A 24,164-nucleotide genomic window follows, 5' to 3' on the forward strand; every position below is an offset into this window, starting at 1 on the left:
TTGTAATTGTTGGAGGTTTTGGAGATTTTTACTATTAAATTGAGTTATTTGCTTGTTTGAGGCAGGGTCTTGTTATGTAGCCCCAGGGTGGTTTTACACTTGAAACCTTCATATTTTAGCCTCCTGACTATAGGATTACAAGTATGCACCACCAAACCTGGCTTCAGTGTCTGTTTTAGAAGATAATACTTTGAACACTAGGAACACTTGTGTGTTTTAAAATGTTATTAGTAATAGTTTGGTTTGCAAGAAACGTAAGAGAATGTCTTGGTGACCTTTGCTTGGCAACAGCATGATTTATGTGGGAAAGAGAGGCCTCGTCTCCTAGGCATAGGTGTATATGTTACCTGCCTATTTGCCTGTCTGCCTGCCTCTGTGTGTGTCTCCAGAGAGGTGGAAGGCAAGAAGCACCCCCTGTGGTTGCTCTCTGACCTCCAAATGCACACCATGGTGCGCACATGTGCACAAAGTGCTCCTTTTTCATTGCCTGTGTCTTATCTCCGCACTTCTCTGTGGGTTTTAATGTCGCCTTCATTTTGTTATTAGGTTCTCCAGTGCCACAGACCCAGGCACCACAGTCACTCCTACTGGGCGCTAGACTGCAGAGTGCACCTACTCTCACCGATATCTATCAGAACAAGCAGAAGCTCAGAAAGCAGCACTCTGACCCCGTGTGTCCATCTCACACTGGGCCTGGGTACAGTTTCTCGCCTCAGCCTAGTCGGCCTGGCAGCCTTGGGACCTCTCCCACCAAGCATGTGGGGTCCTCTCCACGGAGTTCTGACTGGTTCTTTAAAACTCCTTTACCAACAATCATTGGCTCTCCTACCAAGGTGTGTTTCTTAAGCCCTTTTATGTGTATGAACTGGTACTTTATGAAAGCATTCGTCCTGAGAATAGTTATATTTTTAGTGAACAGTTACTGTTCAGAAAAGGAAGTTGAGTCTTAAAGAGCTTAAAGGAACAGCCCAACATCACACAAATTATAAATAAAAGCCAGTATTTGAATCCACATCTAAGTTCCAAATCAGTGTACCATGTTATCTTGTCAGTTCTGAGCATCTTGTACATCATATTAACTAGTTTATATTATATGCTTCTTTAGACTACAGCTCCTTTCAAAATCCCTAAAACACAAGCATCTTCTAACCTGTTAGCCTTGGTTACTCGTCATGGGCCTGCTGAAAGTCAATCCAGAGATGGAAATGACCCTCGGGAATGTTCCCATTGCCTCTTAGTACAAGGAAGCGAGAGGCATCGATCTGAACAGCAGAGCAAGGCAGTGTTTGGCAGGTAAAAGACTGTTCCCTCTTTAGCCTTTAACGTGAAAATTAATCGCTAAATCAGTGTATTTTCTTGAGACATTCATTTGGTAGGTGGTTTATGCCATGTTATTAATAATACAAACCATATACATTTGAAATTTCTTTAAAAAACAGATGTTTCCTATAACTGTGCATAGAGCTCTTCCTGAGTTTCATTATTTTTATTTTTTTCTGAGTTTCTTGACTGAACTAATTCTTTTATTTTGGTTAGAGAAGTTTATTTATACCCTGAATCATTTTACATCCATTTCTGAAGAGTTCTTTCCTAGTCACATCACTATTTCCTTTTAGATCTGTCAGTACTGGGAAGTTATCAGACCAACAAGTAAAGACACCTTTAGGTGGATACCAGGGCAGCACGGATAGTTTAAATACAGAGCGGCCAATGGACATAGGTAAGAAATTTTCTTAACTTGTCAAGAGGTACTTTGTTAGCATATGCATAGTTTATTACTTTATATAAAGTGTTACAAGCTTGGTACCTTAAAACAACACAAATATATTTTTATGTAGTTATAGTGGTCATCCTGTCATCTCAACTTTCTCCTCAGTATCCATCAAAACAAGTCTTACTTAGTAACCAGAGGCCATTATGATCAGTGAAATAACTCGGGCACAAATAGGCAAATACCACATTTTCTCAAGATAACGCATAGAGAAAACAGACTGGAGAGCCTTAGAGGATGGGAGGAAAATAGAAAATTAGTGCTAAAGCCAGTAAGATATTCTAGTGTCCTATAGCATGTTAACCTAACCATAGCCTTTAACAATTAATTTCCTATTTCAAAATAACCAGAGAAAAGAATTAGAAGGTTCTCAACACAGAAATTATTTGAAAAATGCTGATTATCCGACTTGATCATCACACAATGTATACAAGTAAGCAGGTACAAATATTATTATTTGCTTAAAAGTGAAATTATAATAGTGATACTGAATAATTTATTTTCTGGGTGAGGTTCCCCTCAACCTTAATCCCAGTGCTTCATAGTCAGAAGCAGGAGGGTTGTGAGCTCAAAGCCCAGCTGGAATGTATAGTGAGACACTAAAAATAGGGCTGGACAAGTGCTATTTGTGAAAGAGTTTGCTGCTCAGGAGTGAGGGCCAGGGTTTGGATTCTCTGTACCCACATGAAAGCCAGGTAAGTGTAGTTGCCTGCGGTAATTGTGGCACTCCAAAGACAAAGACAGAGGGATTCCTGGCTCAAGCTGTCTAACTAGACTAACCGAATTTACAAACTCGAGGTTCAGTGAGAGACCCTGCCTCAGGGAATTAGACAGAAAGCAGTTGAGGACGACACTGGACAGCAACCTTTGGCCTCCACACCAGGTACATGTGTACACACACACATGTAACCCATGTAAACATACATCACAGATGAAAAGTTATGATTTGTACTTATTTTTAAACAAAATACATGCTAATTGGGCATAGTGGCACATGTCTTTAATCCCAGCACTCCCAGCACTCAGGAGGCAGAGGCAGGTTAATCTCTGAGTTCTAGGACAGCCAGGGCTGTGTGGAAAGAGCCTGTCTAAAATTTTTGTAAAATATTTTAATTAGCTTAAGTAATTGGCAAGATTCAGTAAATTTTGAGAGTAAAAACCTAACTGTTCTTTTGGTTGAATAATGTGTTGCTTTATCTCTAAGTTCCTGGATTCTTTAGTTCTGCTAAATGTATCCACTGTTGAGTCTCTATAGTGAATGTGATTTCTGCTGTTGTACAGCGTCCCCCCTTACTTGCCATAGATTCATTTTAAGACTGAGCACAGATAACTGAAGCCATGGATACTGTAATACCCTATATATATATATACTGTGGGGTTTTTTCCTATATATACGTTACAAAGTTTGATTTGTAAATTAGGTCTAGTATGAGGTTAATAATGTTAACTAATAAAGCAAAACAGTAATAGAAGTATAGTATAGTAGAAGCTGTATGAATGTGGTATCCCTTGTTTTTTTTTTTTCTTCCTTGTTGTCAGGGGCTAGAGAGATGATGGCTCAGATGTTAAGAGCACTTGCTGCTCTTCTAACTTCAATTCCCAGCACCCACATGGTGGCTCACAACCATCTATAATGAGATCTGGTGCCTTCCTCTGTCATGCAGAGGCACATGCAGGCAGAACATTGCATATAATCAATCAGTCAATCTTAAAAAATACATATAGTTGTCAGGTACTTAACTTTGTTGTGATGGTATGAGATGGTACATAAAGAAACCACTTCAGTTGGCATGGTGGCACACACCTTTAATCCTAGCCCTTAGGAGATAGAGCCCAGCGTGGTTTGCATGCTGAGTTTCAGGCCAACTGAGGCTACTGCATTGTCTTTACTCTCATTGTTTGGTGTCCTTGTTAAGTAACATGGGAGTTTCTTGAAGCGCTAACAACGTAGCACTTTGATGAGAATGACAACTAGTAAGTGACTGATGAGCATGTGGATGTATAGTCAGGACGTGCTAGACAAAGGTGCTTCGTGATTCTTTCCTGCTGCTGGAGTGAATAGCAGCGAAGCTTCAGAATTACTTACATTTATTACTTTCAAACCCGGTGAGTGAAGTCTGGACATAGTTGTTTTACTAAGATGATTTGAACAAATATGTCTTTTCTTATGTACACTCTGAACAATTTCCAGATATTTTATTAAGTGGTTATTTGAAAGTATTTTTTCCAGTGTAGTTTTAGTGAGGAGCAGGTCTGTGAAGGAAGGAGCTCTTCATGTGAGTAACCTAGAAATCGTAATCCAAGTAACTAGGTGTTTGGACGATTTTTGAAGGCAGCTTATCTGACCAGCAGCTATTATGTTTAGTTTTCTTTTATAAACAAGCTTGTATAATAATTCCACATGAACATGGTTATAATTTCAGTCCAAGTTATTAGCTGTGAAACATTATTTTATTTTTGGTTTTTCAAGACAGGCTTTCTCTGTATACCCTTGGCTGTCCTGGACTCACTTTGTAGGCTGGCCTCGAACTCACAGAGATCTGCCTACTTCACTGAGTGCTTGTATTACAGGCATGAGCCACCATGTCTGGCTGAAACATTTATTTCTTAAGGATATTTAGCCAGCTATAAATTTCAATAATTTATATTCTTTTTTTTCTTTTGAATATGAACTTTGTTAACATTTAAAATTATACATTTCTCTTTTTTAACCATGAAGTCTCAGTTTGAGGAAATGAAAATTGTTGATAATAAGGTAAACTTCAGGCCTTCCAAAAAATATAGTATCATTGGGTCTTAAAATACACTAATAAACACCCTTAAATACTTTTGTTTTTGGAAACATTGTTGGCATTGTTTTTATATGTAGCCAAGGATGACCTTAAAATCCTGAACCTCTTGTCTCTGCTTTTCAGGTGTGTAGAAGGAACTTTTATTTGCCTGTTTTAATTGTTCTTTCGGCAGTGTACTGCCTCTGTCTATTAACGTAGGCCTAGTCCTAGGTTAATGTAATGGCACGGAAGCTTCTAGCCTCCGTGCCATCTACTGTAGGCCTGGAATGTTTTTCAGCCTCAAGACTTACTGCTGAGTAAGCTCACCCTTTTTTGTTCTTACGGAGCCCTGGCTGGCTGGTTCAACTCAGCTGTTCTGGCTCAAACTCCTCTCTCAGCTGACTTACTTAGTCTGGCTTTTTCTCTCGGCCCCTGAATTGTTCTGCTTGGCCTCAAACTAACTCCAGCAATCTGCTCTAATCTACTGCCTCCTTCTCCTTCTCTGACTCATTCAACCTTCACCCAAATCTAGCTTGTTCTCTCTGCAACCTCTCTTTTATTACTGTCCTGGTAAAACTGCCTGCTCTCTTTCTCTTCATTGCCTATTAAGTAGCTTCCCTTTCCTCTCTTCATGAGAGTTGGGTGTATCTTATTCTGTCAAATTTTCTTTGATTTGTCATTTTCTTTTTCTGCCATTCAATTAGACTTTCAAACATGGGTGCTTCCTTCTACAAACTAACTTTACCCTCATTGTTTGGGATTAAAAGCATATACCCCATGCCCAAATCTAAGCTTTTCTTTATGTGAAACTTGAAATACCAGGCTGGTCTTGAACTCAGATCTTATTGCCTCGGTCTCCTGGATTAAAGGCTTGCTTATTTGTATTCCAGCCAGATCACACAGACCTAGAAGATCTTTGGATGTGATCTCTTGCCAGAGCAGCCATGTTCTAAGTTAAAATTCCTCTACATCGGTGCTCAGAATATAGGTGCCCCGTTGTTACTTTTTATACATGATACAATCTTGAAGACATTACATTAAATAATAATATTGGCCTCATTTTCTAAAACTTGCATAATGATATGTACTTTATAACTTATTTACTATTCATTTACTCCCTATAATATTTATGAGCTCTTTAAATTTGTAGTGCTCTCTTGTAGATAAGATGAACCTTGAAATAATTTCCTTTTGTAATTCATTCAGAGTTCTTAGACTTAGATCCGGAGGCTTTCTGCTTAGAAGTCAGCACTCAGACTGTAGTTGATGAGAAAGAAATCAGTTTAATTATGGAGCTTGGAAGATGGACAAGGATATTGGCCTCAAGTACCTTATGGGGCCTAGAAAGATGACTCTGTGGTTGAGAGCACTTACTGCACATGCAGAGGACCCAGGCTTGGTTCCCGTCACCCGCATGGTGGCTCACAACTGTAACTACCGTTCCAGGAGATCTGACTCCTCTTCTGACCTCCATGACTTTCTGTATGTTCACATACAGTCAGGCACACATGCATAAAATAAATGTTTAAACTACATCTTAGCGAACGCAGTACAATCACTCACTGTTCGTGTAGAGAAGGGAAAGCTGAGAGTGACGGGATGGTGAAAGCAATGTGCTGAGTCAGCACCCAGGTTTCATAAACCTCCTTCCTTTTCTAGGCCAGTCTTTGTAATAAACACATTATTTTCTTGCAAATTAAATTTAGTTCCACTTTTAGTTAAAGAACCAGATTAGGTTGTGTTTTTGTGCCAGATGATGCCTATTCCAGTGTTATCTAAAGTTACTGGATGTTCTGTGCTCTGTAAATCAAGGCAGTGTCTAATAAGTTGTTATTTTATGTCTCTTAGTTACTTTCTTAGAAAGTAACTGACCTTGGCTGTATGGTGGTGAGGCAATGGCAGGCCTAGTCTACAGAGTGAGTTCCAGGGCAGCCAAGGCTACACAAAGAAACCTGCCTCGAAAAAAACAAAAAAGAAAAAGAAATAGTGAACCTTGGAGCTTAAGATCTAGAATAAGGAAAGACATAAAGCAGTGTTTGACATTATACGTTGTTCATTTCTTAGGCCTCATCAGTCAGAGGTCATTTGCATCAGAGTTAATGGGAGACTAATGTATTGTTCAGCTTTCTTCTTCTTTGTCGACATTGTGTTGCTATGTAGCTCTGGCTGGCCTGAAACTTAGTATGCAACCAGGTTGTAATGTTAGGAATTGAATTCATAGCCTTATCATAGTAGGTAAAGTATATATTCCATTGCTTCTACCCTAGTCTTTCACAATTAGCAATTTATAGAGGCTGGAGAGATGGCTCAGTAGTTAAGAGTGCTTGTTGCTCTTAGAACCCAAGTTCAGTTTCCAGTACCTACATGGGGCTCAAAACTGTTCATAACTCTAGGTATAGGGGATCCAGTGCCCTTCTGGCCTCCATAGGCACCAGACACATGTGCAGCGCATATACATAAACTTGAGCAAAACACTCCTACGCTTAAATAACTTCAAAGAAAGCAATCTATGGTCATGTAAAGGCCAGCAAAACTAGAGCCTTATGTAGCTTTTCCCCGCAGTCGTAAGGTGGCTTCTCTCATGTTTATGGGTTGTATTGTAAACACTTGGCTTTATTATTTGGTCCTGTAGAGGTAGTAATTTTTAGATGTCTGAGTGTGAAACGGCTCTGAAGTAAACTTGCTGATTCTGATCTTTTGGTGGATGGGGAACTTTTCATGCACTCTTCATTTAAGCCAAGCTTAACCTATCAGTCCCAGCTTGATCAACACCTGTTATCCCCTTGCTTACTTCCTCACAGATGTCAGAGTCTTGTTTGAAGGCATAGATAAACTTTGTTTAAACTTTGTTTTTCTAATCTTTGTTGTTTACCTTTGTATTTTAGTTCTGGTTCTCAGTGTCTAATTTTTTCCAATTATCAACAGATATAACTTGAAATTCAGATCTTTTGTAACTATCTAAAACTTTGGATAGTATGCTTTGGTATGAAGATTCACAGAGACAGAGATATTACTCTAAAATTTTTTTATTACAGACTTTTTGTCTGAGACAGCGTCTCACTATGTAGCTCTGTCTGGCCTGGAATTCACTCTGTGGATCATACTGGTCTCAAACTCCTAGAGATCTGCCTGCCTCTGTCTCCCAAGTGTTGGGATTAAAAGTGAGACCCATCAGCCATGCAGAGGTGGCACACACCTTTAATTCCAGTGCCAGGAGGCAGAGGCAGATGGATCTCTCAGTTTTAGGCCATCCTGGTCTACAAAGTGAAGTTCCAGGACAGCCAAGTTTACACAGAAAAACCCTGTCTTGAAAAAAACAAACAAATAAATATCTTTTAAATTACATTTAAACTTTTTATATGTGTATATGTGTGTGTGGACTTGCAGGCTCGCCAGAGGCGGTTCTTCTCTACCCTGAGAACCGTAGGACTCAAACTCAGATCATCAGCTTTAGTGGCAAGTGCTCTCACATACTGACTCATCTCTCTAAAATAATATATTCTTGCTGAAAATATCATATGGAATAGTCTAATTTTAGAGTGAATATTAGAATTTTAGAAAGTAATATTAAATGGGGCTGGAGAGGTGCCTCTGGCTCTTCAGAGGACCGAGTTTGCTTATTAGCATCCACGCGCACTCACAGCTGCCTCTGACTCTAACTCCAGGGATGCTGACTAGCCTTGGTGGACACCTGTAACCATACAGGACTACTATGGATGTAATCTAATATCTGGCCAACTTCTTGTTGTAGCTCCTGCAGGAGCCTGTGGTGTTGTGCTGGCATTGCCAGCAGGAGCAGCAGCAAGCGCCAGGGCTGTCCTCTTCACGGTGGGGTCTCCTCCACACAGTGCCACAGCCCCTACTTGTACACATATGGTCCTCCGAACAAGAACCACCTCAGGTGAGAAACATTTCTTCTAGTGCATTACCTGACTAGTTCTGATAGTGAGTTCAGACAAAGCACTTCTCTAGGCTTCGGTCTCCGTCCTGGTAAAGTGAGCGTAGCCGTTTACCTTCCTTAAAGAGTTACATGTCAGAAGTAAATGAGGTAACCTGTTGGGGAGGACTTTGTAAGGTAAAATTACTGTATGCTATGTGTATACTTACACACGTCTGTATGCAGTATAACAGTAAACTGTGACTTCTACATGAAGATACGTATCTAGTTTGTGCACTACTTCATTCATAGACTGAAGTCTTATTTTAGTACATCTAGTAAATTATTTGAAAATTCCTTTTTAACGTATTTGTTGTGGTGCTGTAATTAAACCCAAGGCTCTCTCGCATGATAGATAAGTGATAAATTACTGAACTGCATTCCCAGTTTCCCCCAGGCCCTCTCATGTGGATAACCTTGAACTTCTGATCCTCCTGCATCTGGCATCCACCTTCCAAGTGTTGGGAATAGAAGTATATGCCTTGACACCCTCAATAGGCCCCCCTTTAAAATTATGTGTATGATTGTTTTGCCTGCATGCATATATGTGCAGCTTATGCCTGAGTTGTGTACAAGGAGGTAGAAAAGGTTATCAAATCCTCTGGACCTAGAATTGCAGACACTAATGAGCTGCCGTGTGGGTCCTGGTAATCAAACCTAGGTCCCCTGAAAGAGCAGTGGGTGCTCTTTAACAACCCTGAGCGATCTCCCCAGTCCTTCCCCCAGGCTTTTAAAGACAGGATCTACTATTAGTCTTAACTAACCTGGCTTCCTTTAATGTTCCTCACCCAACTCTCGAACACACTCACACATATACACATACACACACACACACACACACACGCACGCATACACTTACACATTTTCTTAACTTTTTGATTTTTTTTCAAAGAGGTCTTGTCAAATTTCCCAGGATGACCTTGAATTTACAGTGTAGTCCAGACTGGCCTCAAAGTTGAGATTCTCCTACCTCAGCTACCCAAGTAATTGGTATTACAGCATATGCCACCAGATCTGGCTTATTCTTTTTTTTTTTTAATTTTGTACTTCAGGAACCAGTGTTTGTACTAAATTTTATGTTTTTTAAAATCATCCGACTAAGTTGTTTACTAGTAACAAAAATTTAAAAAGTATTTGACTGAGCTGTAGAGCTGGCTCAGCGGTTAAGAGCACTGCCTGCTTTTCCAGAGGACCAAGGTTACTTTTCAACACCCACGTGGTCACTCAGAACTGTCTGTAGCATCAGACCTAGTGGATCCAGTTCCTTTGGCCTCTACAGGCACCTGTACTCATGTGCACATAAAGTGGACTTGAAGTGATCATGGTCTTAATTGTAAGTGCTGTGTCCTCTAGGTTCTTGTATTCTAAATAAACTGCCAATCCAGGTGCTTGTAAATTAATAAGAGAAAGATAAGATAATGAAAGGCAGAGTTAAAGTATTGTTTTACAAATATTCAAACATACAGAGTGAGCTCCAGGTCAACCAGGTCTTCCTGGAGAGACATGTCTCCAAATAAAATAAAAAAACAAAATAATTTTAAATCCTAAATATAAACTACCATTTTAATACTTTCTTCATCTCCCTCCTCCTCCTCCTCTTCTTTTTTCTTCTTCTTTCTCTTCCTACTTTTCTCTACTTCTCCTTCCTACATCTCTTCTGTTTTTGTTCTTTCTTTCCTTCCTTCCTTCCTTTTTTTTTTTGATAGGATCTGAGTATGCAGACTGGTTTTAAACTCACACAGATTCACCTGCCTCTGCCTCCCAATTGCTGGAATTAAAGACACTTGCTATCAGGGTACACCTATATTAGCATTTTAAAATGCTAATAAGGCCCAGGACTGATGTGGTTTAGTGGGCATACCTAATACTTCTAGAGAAAGGTATGTGGCTATTCCTGGGAAGAACTGTAATATACTAGTAGGTGTAGCAGTGCACACCTTAAATCCCAGAACTTGGGAAGCAGAGGCAGGGGGGTCTCTTGAGCTCTAAGCCAGCCTGATCTATAGATTTCCAGAACAGCCACGGTTATATAGAAAGATCTTTTCTCAGAAAAACAACAACAACAACAAAATGTTCATAATGTTTGTACCTTGAAATTTCCATTACTACTTATCACATAGAAATCACTTAAAAATGATTTTAGTAGTAATTTTAATGCAAAAACTCAGCAATTTAAATGATTCCAGATACACATTGTATATGTTAGGTTAGTGACCTACTTACTGTGCATCCGGTGCATTTTATACTTACCAAGTCTACTAGGGAGAAAGAAATAGTGTACAAATTGCATGTTCCATAAATTTGTTTAAAATGGAGTGTGGGAAAACTGGAAATGATGGTTCTGTTTTATTTATATATGTATATGTATGAACATGTTTGTGTGTTCATATAGAATGAGGAGCCTGAGACTTTAAGTAGTTTTTTTGTCACTTAAATGGGTTATGTTCAGTAAATGAGAGAAGGCAGTGTGAAAGCCAGCAGTGGACCTGTGATACGTGCATTGTTTCTTTGTAGTGGGGTCCAGCAGCTCAGGAGGCTCCTTGTGCTCTGCGAGTGGCCGAGTGTATGTGGGCTCCCCACCTGGGCCAGGGTTGGGCTCCTCCCCACCAGGAGCAGACGCAGCTCCCAGCCTAAGATACGTGCCTTATGGTGCTTCACCACCCAGCCTAGAGGGTCTCATCACCTTTGAAGCTCCTGAACTACCAGAGGAGACACTGATGGAGGTAGGGAAGAAATTGCAGGGATGTGTGAATCTAGTGTTGATCTGATTTGAGTGTTCTAGTGACGATGAAAGAACAAACTATATCAAGTATTTCTCAAATTTCAAAATTCCCATGTTTGTTTGTTTGTTTATTTGTTTGAAACAAGATCTTACTACACATAATCCTGTATATCCTGAAAGTATATAGGCTGGCCTGGCCTTGATTTCACCAGTGCTGGAGTTACAGTTGTGCATTACCTATGCCCAACTCTATTTGTAGGATTAAAATTTTTTCTCTAGAAACATAACTTTTTATCCTCAGTAGTCTCTTTATTGGGTAAGAATCGTGCATCTAAACTTAGATTTAAAAACAATGCCAGGACAGTTTGGCTTCTGGGAAAGGTGAGTCAGTTTTCTTTAAGATTGTGGTCTCTATAGCTCCAGTGGATGGCCCACACCCAGGAACATATAGTCAGCAAAAATTGGACTTGATAGGTTATTTTTTAAAAAGTGGACATGAAGATTCGGAGGTGAGTAGATGAGAATGGATCTGGGAGGACTTAGGAAGAGGAATGTGTGGTTAACATCAAAATACGAAATTCTCAAAGAATTAATAAAAGTATTAATTTATAAAATAAAAAATAATTATGCCAGCATGGTGACACATACCTGTAATTTTAGCACTTGGAAGCCAAGGCAGGAGGATTTTGAGTTTGAGGTCAGCCTGGGCTATATAATAAGACCCTATGTCAAAAATAAGAGTAACAGTTAGCCATAATGCCACAGTAGTCACTAGCACAGAAACATCCTGCTTAAGCAGACTAGATGATTACATTCATAGATCAGTACTTTTCCTCTGTGGATCCAGCTCTACAGGAATAAAACATACTTTACGTCATCTGCCCTATGCTAAGCACAAATCTAGAACCAGAGGTTCCTTACCCCCAACTTAAGGATAACACTGCATATATTGGTGAATATAGTCTAATATGCTGTTATGGAGCTTAGAGACATTTAGAAATGTAAGTGCTTTTCCTCCTTGTCTCAGAAACTTAAGGCTGGTGAGGCAAACCACAACCATCAGCATCCAATCACCGACCATCCCCAGATCTAAAACTCTCTAAAATAACAAGTCAGTAAGCTCACTGAACTGTAAAGAAACATAGAACTTGGTGGCAACAGCTGTAAATCCTGATATTCAGAGCGTGAAGCAGGAGGATAGAAGTTACAGACTAGCCTGAGATTACATAGCAAGACCCTATCTCAATCAATCAATCAATAAATAAATAAGTTTAAGGGCAGGTGGTGGTAGCACATACATTTAGTCCGAGCACTCAGGCAGCAGTAGGTGAATCTCTGTGAGTTTGAGGCCAGCCTCATCTACAAATCAAGTCCCAGAGCTATACAGAGGAACAAGTAAACAACAAAAAAAGAGACTAATTTAGTGTTAAAAGTGTCCTTGTAATATTTTTAATTTTTTAAATTTATTATGTATATGGGAGTGTGGTGACACACATATGTCATATGGAGGTCAGAGAACAACTTTTGGCATTGTTTCTAGTCTCAGTTGAAGCAGGATCTCTCTTGTTTCTGCAGCAGTGTATGCTCCAAGATAGCTGGCCCACGGGTTTCTGGATGATTCTCCTCTCTTTACTTCCCATCTCATTTAACAGTTCTGAGATTACAGATGTCGTCCTTCTTTCTGTCCCCGCTCAGGGGCTCTGGAGATTAAGCTCAGGATTTCAGGGTTGCATGGCAAGTGCTTCTTCCTGCTGAGCATCTCTCCAGACCTGTCCTTGTCATCTTTCACTTTTTAAAACTTTATTTTATTTAATGTATGTGAATGTTTTGCCTATGTTATGTACCATGTTTCTTCCTGTTGTCCATGGGGGTCAGGAAAGGGGTCAGACCTCTTGGACCTGTAGTGAGAAGTGTTTGTGAGGCACCATGTAGGTGCTGGGACTTGAACCCCTGTCCTCTGCAAGAACAGCCAGTACTCTTAACCACTGAGCCATTTCTCCAGCCCTGCCTTATACTCGTGATGTCTATTTTGACATGTTTTTGTTTTACATAGATTGATTCAATTATTCATGTTTTGCTTTAGTTTGTTTTTATTTTTCTGGTAAAAGCACAGTGACTTCTGTTTGTAGCCTACTTGGGTGGGTACTTCAATACATGCAGACATATCCACACATAATATTTGGTTTGAGTGTATTTATTTTCTAACAGCTCTCTGAAATTTTAAAAACATTGTTTTTCTTTGATCATTCCAACATTCATAATATAGGAAAACCTTCTATGTATTAATACAATTAAGCCATTAATCTAAAATGTTATAAAACACCTTGCTTTTGCAGCAGGAACACACAGACACCTTACGCCATCTGAACGTGATGTTAATGTTTACTGAGTGTGTGCTGGACCTGACAGCAGTGAGGGGTGGGAACCCTGAGCTGTGCACATCTGCTGTGTCCTTGTACCAGATTCAAGAGAGTGTAGTTGTGGACCAGATCAGCCAGCTAAGCAAAGACTGGGGGTAGGTGCCTCCTATCATACTAACAGATTCTTTGTTTTCTATAAACTGTGGACACTGTTACCTGTCAGAAGTCATGTCTCACTTTGAAAAGCTGCAAGGAAACCTGAGTCGGTTCATTGTGTGAGATGTTAGCCAAGAGTTTATTATACAACCTTAACATCACCTTTCTCTGAAAATTTACCACTGAAGATATTTGATGACCAAGAGGTCATACAGATTTTTATTTCAGTGTTCCTGTAATATTCAGATATCTTTCTCCATACCAGTTCTTCTCCCTTTGGGAGTTAGATATATGCTGAAGAGTCAAGCAGGAGCAGGGTGTTGTTGCACACCCAGCACTTGGGACACTAAGGCAGGAGGGTTAATAAATTGAGATCTGCCAGGGATTCACAGGAGTATCTTGTCTTGGGGGAAGGGGATTCAGGATGCAGTTTCCTAGAAGAGCTGTTTGGATGGTAGCCTACATGCTGAGTCTTGTGGGTCAGTTCAGGACAATTCTCTGCTTATGTCTTCCGGTGCAGGCGGGTGGAGCAGCTGGTGTTGTACATGAAAGCAGCACAGCTGCTGGCAGCTTCCCTGCATCTCGCCAAAGCTCAGATCAAGTCTGGGAAGCTGAGCCCATCCACAGCTGTGAAACAAGGTAGTGTGTGGCTCCGTGGGCCTCTGTGTCGTGCCTACCTGTCCCGGAAAGTTAGCCTCTGCTGATCTTTTGTTTCTGATTGTTTCCTTGCTACAAAGAGGTCAGAAGTGCGGGACCTGTCTTTTCATACTGAAAGACCATAGACTCTGACTGTCAGTCCTTTCCTTCGGTGACCATGGAGTGTCACTTTCTTCCCAACAGCAGAAAAGGTGCACATGTCTCTATGTTATTTCTGGAAGAAAATTAAAAATAATTCCAATTTCAACTTTGTTTCAGTGGTTAAAAATCTGAATGAACGATATAAATTCTGCATCACCATGTGCAAGAAACTTACAGAAAAGCTGAATCGCTTCTTCTCCGATAAACAGAGATTTATTGACGAAATCAACAGTGTGACTGCAGAGAAACTCATCTATAATTGTGCTGTGGAAATGGTAAATCTTTTCAAGGCTTAGCATTTTAAGACACTACAGTATTTCCTTCTGAGTGTCTTTGGAATTGAACACCTACTTGAAATGATCTGTTCTTTTAGTGGTTTATATCCTATCCTTTCTCAAGTCCCAAGTGGTGTGATTACCTAATGAAGTAACTGGACTTTCCTGACATTTAAGGAGTACTTAACATAATGTAACTTATTTAATAAACTTACTATAGTTTATGGTTGTTACATTTGACAAATTTTATTATATTTCCTTTTAAACTTCATTTACAAAGTTATGTTCTCATCCTTATATAGTTTTATCTAAAGATTAAATTAACACTTTTCTGCTATTTAAGAAATTTTGGCTCTGTAAAACTTGGAAAAAATACTGCTTTGTTAATACACAAAAATTTAGGTGTTTGAGCTCAACTTACTGACTTTCTTGAAGTATAGACACCATTTGTTTGACTCTAAGGAATACATAACATACATATATATATTACATAGGGTTATTAAGTGTTTAAATAGAGAAAATTTATGAGCTAATGTTATTTTACCTTTTTAACATAATAGATCCGTCCCATTTAAATAAATTGCAGTTGTGATGTTGCTATACCCTTCGCTTTACCTTGACAGCTACTAAAATAGATAGGTTTTTTTGTTTTTGTTTTTTAGGATGTTTTTTGTTTAAAACAAAACAGGTTTTTTTCAAGACAGGGTTTCTTTGTATAGCCCTGGCTGTCCTGGAACTTCCTCTGAAGACCAGGCTGGTCTGGAGAGCGCCACCACCACCACCCGGCTTAAAGCAGATAATTTTATGAAATAGCTTTAGAATATAAACTGACAAAGGGCAGTAGTGGCACATGCCTTTAATCCCAGCACTTGGGAGGCAGAGGCAGGCGGATCTCTGAGTTCAAGGTCAGCCTGGTCTACAGAGCGAGTTCTAGGACAGCTAAGGCTATACAGAAAACCCTGTCTCAAAAAACTAAAAAATAAAAAAAATTGTAAACTGACAAGAATATATTCTACTGCTCTAAACTACACATTATAGTACATTAAGACAGTAAGAATTTTATAGTAAGAATTATGTTGCTTCTTTCCTTTCTGGATTTAACTGTAACATTACAGAGTCTTTCTTCCTTTCATAAAATATATTGATTTTAATATGCTTTTTAAAGCTGCATTGACCCTAGGACTTGTATATCCTTGAAGGTGCAAATTTTCTCGTTTTGCTAATTGGTTCCAGGTTCAATCTGCAGCCCTGGATGAGATGTTTCAACAGACAGAAGACATTGTTTATCGCTACCACAAGGCAGCCCTTCTTTTGGAAGGCCTAAGTAAGATCCTGCAGGACCCTACAGATGTTGAAAATGTGCATAAATGTAAGTCACTGGTACAGCAGTGCTCCCTTGTCCCCAGTCCCACTTCCACAACTGGGCTCCAAACTATTAAATAGAAAACTGAGAAATAGATAGCCATAGTTTTTTATTTTCTTTGTTTATTTAGTTTTTAAAGAATTGGGTATCATCTGGGCAGTGGTGGTGCACACCTTTAATCCCAGCACTTGAGTGGCAGAGACAAGCAGATCTCTGTGAGTTCTAGGCCAGCCTGCTCTACAGAGGGAGCTCCAGGACAGCCAGAGCTACACAGAAAAATCCTGTTTTGAAACCAAAAAAACAAAAGAAATTGGTTATCATTATGGCATTTAATTTCATTAGTGTTAAGTGCTTGGGTGTTCTGCCTGTGTCTAAGTGTGACACGGTGTATGCTCGGTGCCTTCTGAGGCCAGACAAAGGTATCAGATCCCCTGGAGCTGAAGTTGTGAGCAGCTATGTGAGTGTCAGGACTTGAATCGAGGTCCTCCAGGAGAACAGCCAGTACTCTTAATTGCTGAGCCATCTCTCCAACCCTCATTATGAGATATTTTCCAAAAACAATTGGTTTGTTGTTTCCTCTTGCCTCTCTTCTTCCCCAAAATCTTGAGTTCTCTGCTAGCTGTATGTAAGTACCGCCCAGTTGTCAGTCACTCCATAGCAGTGGCTGAGGTGTGCTGTATTGATAGTGCTGTGCTTGCAGATAGAGTCTGATAATGTCTATAGTTCATACCTTTTGTGGTTTAGAAAGAACTACTGAATTTAGTTAATTGCAGTTTGTCTTCTGAGTTTGGAATCATCCTGCCTGAGATGAATCTTGGGTTTTAAAAACCTGAACAACTTTTAATCCCAGCACTTGGGAGGCAGAATCAGGCGAATCTCTGTGAGGCCAGTCTGATATACATATCGAGTTCCAGAACAGCCAGGGGTTCAAGGAGAAACCCTGTCTTAAAAAAAAAAAAAAAAAAAGCCGGGCATAGTGATGCATGCCTGTAATGCCTGTAATCCTAGCACATGGGAGGCAGAGGTAGGTAGATCTCTGTGAGTTCGAAGCCAGCATGGACTACAGAGGCAGTCCAGGACAGCCAGGGCTACACTGAGAAACCCTGTCTCAAAAAATTTTTTGAACAAATATTAATCTGTGATCTCAGTCTATGTAAGATATTGATAACAGTGCAAACCTTGTATGCTGTAAGGATTAGGCTGAATATAAATTACTTTTATTCTAGATTTTTTTCATTGCATTATTTTGTTGTCACGTTCCTATTTAAGAATGGAGGAGGACATTGTTTTATGACTGAAGAGAACTCTTTTAAACTTTCTGGGCTTGACCACAGATTTTATGTAGCTAACAGAGCATGGGCTGATGGGATGCCAGGGTGATGACACATGTATCCCTAGTGCCTGGTGTCTGAGGAAGAGCTGCTCTTGCAATGTATGGCGATGCCACAGTGTAATGGCCGTGGCAGTCGGAGTTACTTGCACTTCTGAGCAAGAGAATTGTTACATCTAAATCTTCTCTGTGTAGTATGCTAATTTGAATCTTACCAATACAGCACTAAACCTTAGGTCATGTCTGAGTTGTTGCTGACAGAGAAAAAAAAACCATATTCGTGCTGTTAACTTTGGTAGAAAGAGCAGGGACCGTGGTGGTAAAAGTGTGGTTTCCCTCTCAGTTTCTCTGTCTCTGGGTTAGAAAACACAGGTGGCTTTATTATTAATGTAATTTAAATTTTATTTCTAGATAAGTGTAGCATTGAGAGAAGACTGTCGGCACTCTGCTGCAGCACTGCAGCTGTGTGAGCAGCAGGCACGTCTGTGGACAGCATGGGAGCATGAGGTGATCCTTGTGGGATTACAGCTCGGTTCTGTCACCCATCCCAGGGAACTGCGGTGACTGCCAAAGAACAAGCAGCAACTTCAGAAGGAAAAACAACACAAAACTACTACATGTTTGTAGAAAACCTGCCTTATTGGAGAAGTCACTCCCCCCTTCCTTTTTCTTTATAGAAACAGAAGCAAAAGAGTATTGCACATGGCTCGAGTTTGAACCTGGAAAATAAATGTACCTTAGAACTAGCATCATAAGTACAGTTATTCTTATGGATAAGTAAACAAGAAACAAAGTGAGTGGCTTCACTCAGCTCTCTGAGCAATATGTGAAATTCCATGTTTTGCTAAGGCATATGCAAGCAAGAGAGCATACAGCTCATCCAGACAGTTTGAGGTTTGGGGTAAGGTTGTCTGAATCTGAGCATGCTTTTAAACAGCTCAGGAGGAAGAGTCTTAAGAAGAAGCAAAAGGTGACTCTTGGATGAATTGTGAAACCTTCAACTTGATCTAATGTGGACATACATTAATCTTCCAAAATCTTTCATATTGCACTAATTTATTAAAATAATATGTATTGGATTTTGCAGTTTAAAACTAACTGAGGCACAATGGACTTGTTTAAAATATTTTACTTGATTATATACATATGCCCTTTTCAGAATTCATGTGTAATCTCCATTTAACTTTTAAATGGTCAGAACTTGCATTCATGTGAACCTTTGCATTTTTCTTACCTGTTATCTTCACCAACAGATCTTCTCAGTGGTATTTTGAGTTGCTGGTTGTTTGCATTTTTTTGTTGTGCATGCAGAATGTGCATCGATACCTGTGACCTAGGTTTATTAAAGGCTAAGTTTATTTGGGCAGTATTAGAAAGCTATCATGAATCAAGAGGTACTCTTGATAATTTCAATAGGGCCAAATCAAAGTGATGAATAAAGGCTTGTTAGTGATGTGGAATTTCTACATGAAATTAGTAAGAAATGAGGTTTGTTTTCCCTTAGAAAAATGGGCAGCTCTCTGCAGACTAATGTACTTCTCAGTGTTAATCCTGACAGTTCACCATCAACATCTCTCCGAGAATGGTTCCTATGTTGTATATTATTTTATTTCTTTTACTTACCTGCTTGAATACTTGAATAAACCATTTACTGGTTTTAATCCTTTTTTTTTTCCAGTCCTTTCACATAATAACCTGCACTCTGATAGCTGAGCAGAAGCCCTTTGGCATCACACTTAATTCAGTGTGCTGATTAAAGTTAACAGAGAAAACATGGTTTTCATTTACTTGGTGGACAAAGTAATGTAACTTTTACATTATTTATCTGTATGAAATTCCAGTAGTTAATTTGAACATTTATTTATAAGATGTTTGTAGTTTTAGGTCTTTATTACAGTGTTTCTACCTCTCATTTGTAACTGCATGCATTATTCTTCAAACTAGCTAAAACTCACTGAATCATTGTGTAATAGCCTTTTTTAAATTGCTTGTACAAATGTATATTAAGGTTAAATAAAACTGACAGTGTTTTTAGGTTATAGTTGGGTTAGTATTAAGTGGCTTGTCAAGCCAGATGCTTCCTTAGAGAATGGGTTGGAAACTTGGTCATCAATATCCTTTGTCCTGCTCCAGCATTCAAGACTCTTGGTGGCTGTCATGCAGGCTCCTGCAGGCGCACTATACTCCCTCCTTATATTAGTGATTAAATGTCTTATGTAATTTTTTACACTGAATTCTTTCATGTTCTCTTCATTATCCTGTTTATCTCAGTTCGTTTTCTAAGTAGGTAGATTTAGCCTCCTCTTCTACCACTTCTTAAAAATACAGTATGAACAGGTTGGGAGAGGGTAAGGGTGTGCAGTAGGAGCTAGCCACGTGTTGAGACTGCACTGTAGCGCTCAAGCTCTTGTACGACAAATGTCTTGTAGGTGGTGTGCGGTGACAGCGCAGCAGCAGAGAACACGCTGTAAACTCACGTGTAATGGTTCAGGTTACACTACCATTTTCAAGGCTAATTGTTTAGAGAGATTTTTGCCTTGATTACAGCAATAATAAATAAATGCTTTATGTTTCTGTATTTTATTTCATGTGTTTGATAAAATGGAAATAGACAAGTTTACACATTCATGGGTCGCACTTACATTCATATCATAACCTGGAAAATTATTGGTCATGCAAATGTCAGTAGAATTATCAGTGAACTTGCCAATTGTTTTTTTGTCTTTGTTTCTTTGGGGGTTTATTTTGTTTTGTTTTTTGCTATGTGGATTTTCTTTAACCATCAACTGTTGAAGATCTTTCTTGACATAATTATCTCCTGCAGCCCTCTTATGTGTCCTTTCCTCTACTAGGAAGAGTAATGGGCCTCACAGGAACCGGGTATAAGAGCTTGTGAGAAGCTCTTGTTAGTTGATGCTTCAGTCTTCCAAGGGTAAAAAGAGGAAGTTGAGTTGAATGCAGGAGAGATAAGGGCATAGAGTAGGTCCCTCGGACTGATGCATCTGACGTGTCTGCATTGCTTACCTCCCATCTGCATGGAGCGGGTACTCAGGGTCAGCTTCCTGCAGCACTTCGTGTCAGAAATGATGGCATCTCGCCTTCCAACTCATTCCTTTGCTGCTTCCTCTTCTACCCAGCTGGCCTGCTTGGGGATATTGTGCTTAAAATTGCTGGTACCCGACTTTTATTACTTTTCTTGTTTGTTTTGAGACAAAGTTTCTCTGTGTAGCCTTAGCTGTCCTAGACTCCCTTTGTATACCAGGCTGGCCTAGTACTCACAGCAATCGGCTTGCCTCTGCCTCCCCAAGTGCTGGGATTACAGGCATGAGCCACCACAACTGGCCAACTTTTATTATTTTGTTTGAGAACATTCAATGAATGAATGACTTATTTTCCATAGTACAGTGCTCACTTTCCCACAAGAGGAACTATTCTACAGTCCAGCATAAGAACCAGGAAGTGCTATGATTAGGGATGGCCTATCTCAGTCTCTTAAGAACAAAGAAAAGGAACCTGAGTTGGGGAAAATACACTTGAGCTTGTGTACTCAAGTAGTGAAACCCTGGTGGAGGAGACAGACTTCCCTTCATCCTTTGTGCGCAGTGCTAACCGACACTTGTGTAGCACAGCCACTTGGCAGGAGCACCTGCTGCCTAGAGAGCTGGTCTCCTACATCACTCAGCTTTAGATGGCATTTGGCTGCTTTGCTCATGGGTTCTGAGTCATTGAATCAGCAGCCATGCAGACTGTTAAGTCCTTCCCAAGTCCCTTTCATGCTTTACAAAGTCCTGTGAGAGAGGAATCAAGAAGAAGTAAGACTTTCTGTCAGGTAAATCAGGAAGTTGGATCTGAAGTGATGGCCCTATAAATGCAGCGCCCCCTGGTGTGGTAATCTCAGCAGTGGGGAAGCAGGGGCAGGCAGATCTCTGCATTCGAGGCCAGCATGGTCTGTAGAGTGAGTTCTGGGACAGCCAAAGCTGCATGTTAGAAAAAAAACACAAAACTGTCTCTAAAATAAAAATTAGAAATACATTTAAAAAGCAGAGCCTGTAGGATACTGGTGATGATCCAGGACAAAAATCACAGGATTTGTGCCAGAGATGAAACCAAACTGGTAAAGAATCAAGAGAAAGCAACAAGGCTATGATCTTGTTGCCGTGGTGACCTGTTACAGTTAATTTCATAACTGTTGGTTTCTCTTTGTTTCACTCTTAACCCAGCTATCATATAACTGAGACTATATATTTGTTTATAATTAGCTTCACAACACAAGAACTGAGCAGTTATTACTCTTATTTTTTTAAATTAACTTTTTAATAAAATTTTTATTTTTTATATTAAATTCAGTTTATTCACTTTGTATCCCAGCTGTAGCCCCCTCCCTCATTCCGTCCTAATTCCACCCTCCCTCCCTCATCTCTTCTCATGCCCCTCTCCAAGTCTACTGATAGGGGAGGTCTTCCTCCTCTTCCATCTGACTCTACTTTATCAGGTTTCATCAGGACTGGCTACATTGTCCTCCTTCCTCTGTGGCCTGACAAGGCTGCTCCCCCATCGGGGTGGGGGTGGTCAAAGAGCCAGCCACTGAGTTCTTATTACTCTACTCTTAACCCTCTAGGCTAATCTGGTTTTCTCCCAGTGTATTCTCCAGGATATTTGAATTTTGTAGCTTTCCTGCTCCAGCTCCTCTCTCCTTCCTGGACATCTCCTGTGGCTCAATCCCCAGGCTGAATTCCCTACTTCCTCTTTTAACCCCTCCTCCTCTGCTCAGTGATTGGCTCTGAGCTGTTTTATTGACATTTCAGAGGAGCCATTGGGAAGCAGAGTTTATACAACATTAAGACATTCTCAGAACAAGGTTTGCAGCCAGATATGGGGGATACAGAAATCAGCATTTGAATTACAGGTTAACCTTATGCCGACAGTGACCACAAAGCACCCAGTAAAGGCTGCACAGGAGATTAGGCCATAAAGCACTGCTGTGGTACCAAGGAAGAATGCTGTGAGAAGTAGGTTGGTTTTTGTTTGGGTTTCTAAGCTTATCTTGGTGAGTGTTTTGCCTGCATGTATGTCTGTGCACCACATGAGTGCCTAAAACCTATAGAGGCCAGAGGAGGGCACTGAGTCTCTGTAACTGCAGTGAACATTGTGAGTTCCGAGACTGAACCTGGATGGGTCCACTGCAAGAGCAGTGTGTACTTTTAACACTAAGCCATTTCTCCAGCTGTGGGTTTTGCTTTGTTTTACTTTGGGTCAATTGTGCCATAAAGACCTTTGTCATTGAGCATGTGTTAGCAGCTTTCCCAGGAGCTCCATAGCCTGGGCTGACCCGGAGACTATTCTTCAGTAGATACCTACGTGAGGTTGTTCAGCTTGAGCTAGCTGAGTACACCTCTCAGCCCCTGCCCCATGCTGCATCGACCACAGTCCTGTGCTTGTTGCATGGGTAGATGGCAATTTAAACACTATGTACTGAAAACTCCTTTCCGCATCTCCTTCAGGGTCTCTGCAGCTCAGCTTAGGGGTCTCCCTGGCCACACACCAGCAATTTCTGAGTTCAGCTGTGTGTCTTTGGGCAGCTATCTTAACTAACTGACTTACCAAGTAGGGGAAGAGTTGGACCCTTGGAGGGTTGGAAGACAATTGACAAATTGAGCATGAAGTCATTTGAGCAGTACCTGTCATGAGTAAGAACTCTGATCCCTGTGTTGTGAAGCATAAAAGTTATGTTGATTTTGTTTTAGGACAGGGTGAAAAATAACTTGGTTTTGCATTTGTTTGAAGCAAGGCCCAGATTTAGGACTCATTGAAGCCACATGCAGAATGGCCAGGCCATTTGCTGGAGAGGTCTGGTTCTTGCAGAAAAGCCACCTTTCTACGGCTTCCCCACTAGGCACTTGGCTTTGGGTATTGTTTATGTTGTTCTTTAAGCCCTTTGACTTCTTTATTGAAAAGTGTATCCAACTAACATTAGCTATTTCATCTGGTCTCCAGTGTCCCACAGCGTTTCAAAACCACAAATAGTTTGTAATCCAAAGAGTAGTGCTGGTACAAAGGAAGAAGCCTCAAGTCGATGGATAGAGGCCATGTACAAAAGTGGACATGAATATTGTGGTCAGTTGAGTCTGACAAGTCAAAATCATTCAAGAGAGGACACGTTACACATTAAAGAACTAGAAAACATAGTTCGTCCAAATATTACAGGGATATTTATGTGCAAAATGCGGCTAGACCCTGTCATACTGCAAATAAATGTACCCTGAAGTGTCTGTGCATTACAGGAGGGTGCACGTGCATTGCAGTGAAGGAGTTCCTATAACTTAGATAGAACATCAGTCAAATCAAGACCCGCCTGGGCCTGGAGAGATGTTCAGATATTTAAGAGCACTTACTGAGCAGTCACGAGGGCCAGGATGCAGATATCAGCTCCCACGTAACAGCTGGGCATCCTCTACAGGCCTGTAATTCCAGATCTAAAGGTAGCAAAGACAGGACCACTGGAGCTTGCTAGCTTCCAGCCCAGGCAGGAAAATGCAAGCCTCAGGTTCAGAGAGAGACCCGGTTTCAAATGAATAGAAAGAGGAGACTCAACATACTTATGGCCCCTATATGTGTAAACAAAGTGTATGTTTATACATACATGCATGCATACATACACATATACACACATTGATTTACAAC

At 40.3% G+C, this 24,164-nt stretch overlaps 1 protein-coding gene across 2 annotated transcripts in view; it reads left to right on the forward strand.

Annotated features, from left to right (window-relative positions):
* Positions 1-20,066, forward strand: part of Ulk2 (unc-51 like autophagy activating kinase 2) — a 75,797-nt gene extending 55,731 nt beyond the window's left edge. For both annotated transcript variants that reach the window (XM_055594085.1, XM_055594086.1), the window contains 10 exons: positions 547-833; positions 1,106-1,293; positions 1,617-1,720; positions 8,294-8,443; positions 10,994-11,202; positions 13,538-13,716; positions 14,238-14,356; positions 14,633-14,790; positions 16,024-16,159; positions 17,895-20,066. In XM_055594085.1, the coding sequence (XP_055450060.1) occupies positions 547-833; positions 1,106-1,293; positions 1,617-1,720; positions 8,294-8,443; positions 10,994-11,202; positions 13,538-13,716; positions 14,238-14,356; positions 14,633-14,790; positions 16,024-16,159; positions 17,895-17,953 (1,589 nt within the window). In that variant the 3' untranslated portion in view covers positions 17,954-20,066. The remainder of the gene's footprint in view (positions 1-546; positions 834-1,105; positions 1,294-1,616; positions 1,721-8,293; positions 8,444-10,993; positions 11,203-13,537; positions 13,717-14,237; positions 14,357-14,632; positions 14,791-16,023; positions 16,160-17,894) is intronic.
* Positions 20,067-24,164: the final 4,098 nt, after the last annotated feature.

The sequence above is a fragment of the Psammomys obesus genome, unplaced genomic scaffold, assembly GCF_907164565.1.
Source record: "Psammomys obesus unplaced genomic scaffold, mPsaObe1.curated_primary_1811, whole genome shotgun sequence".
NCBI classification, from domain to species: domain Eukaryota; kingdom Metazoa; phylum Chordata; class Mammalia; order Rodentia; family Muridae; genus Psammomys; species Psammomys obesus.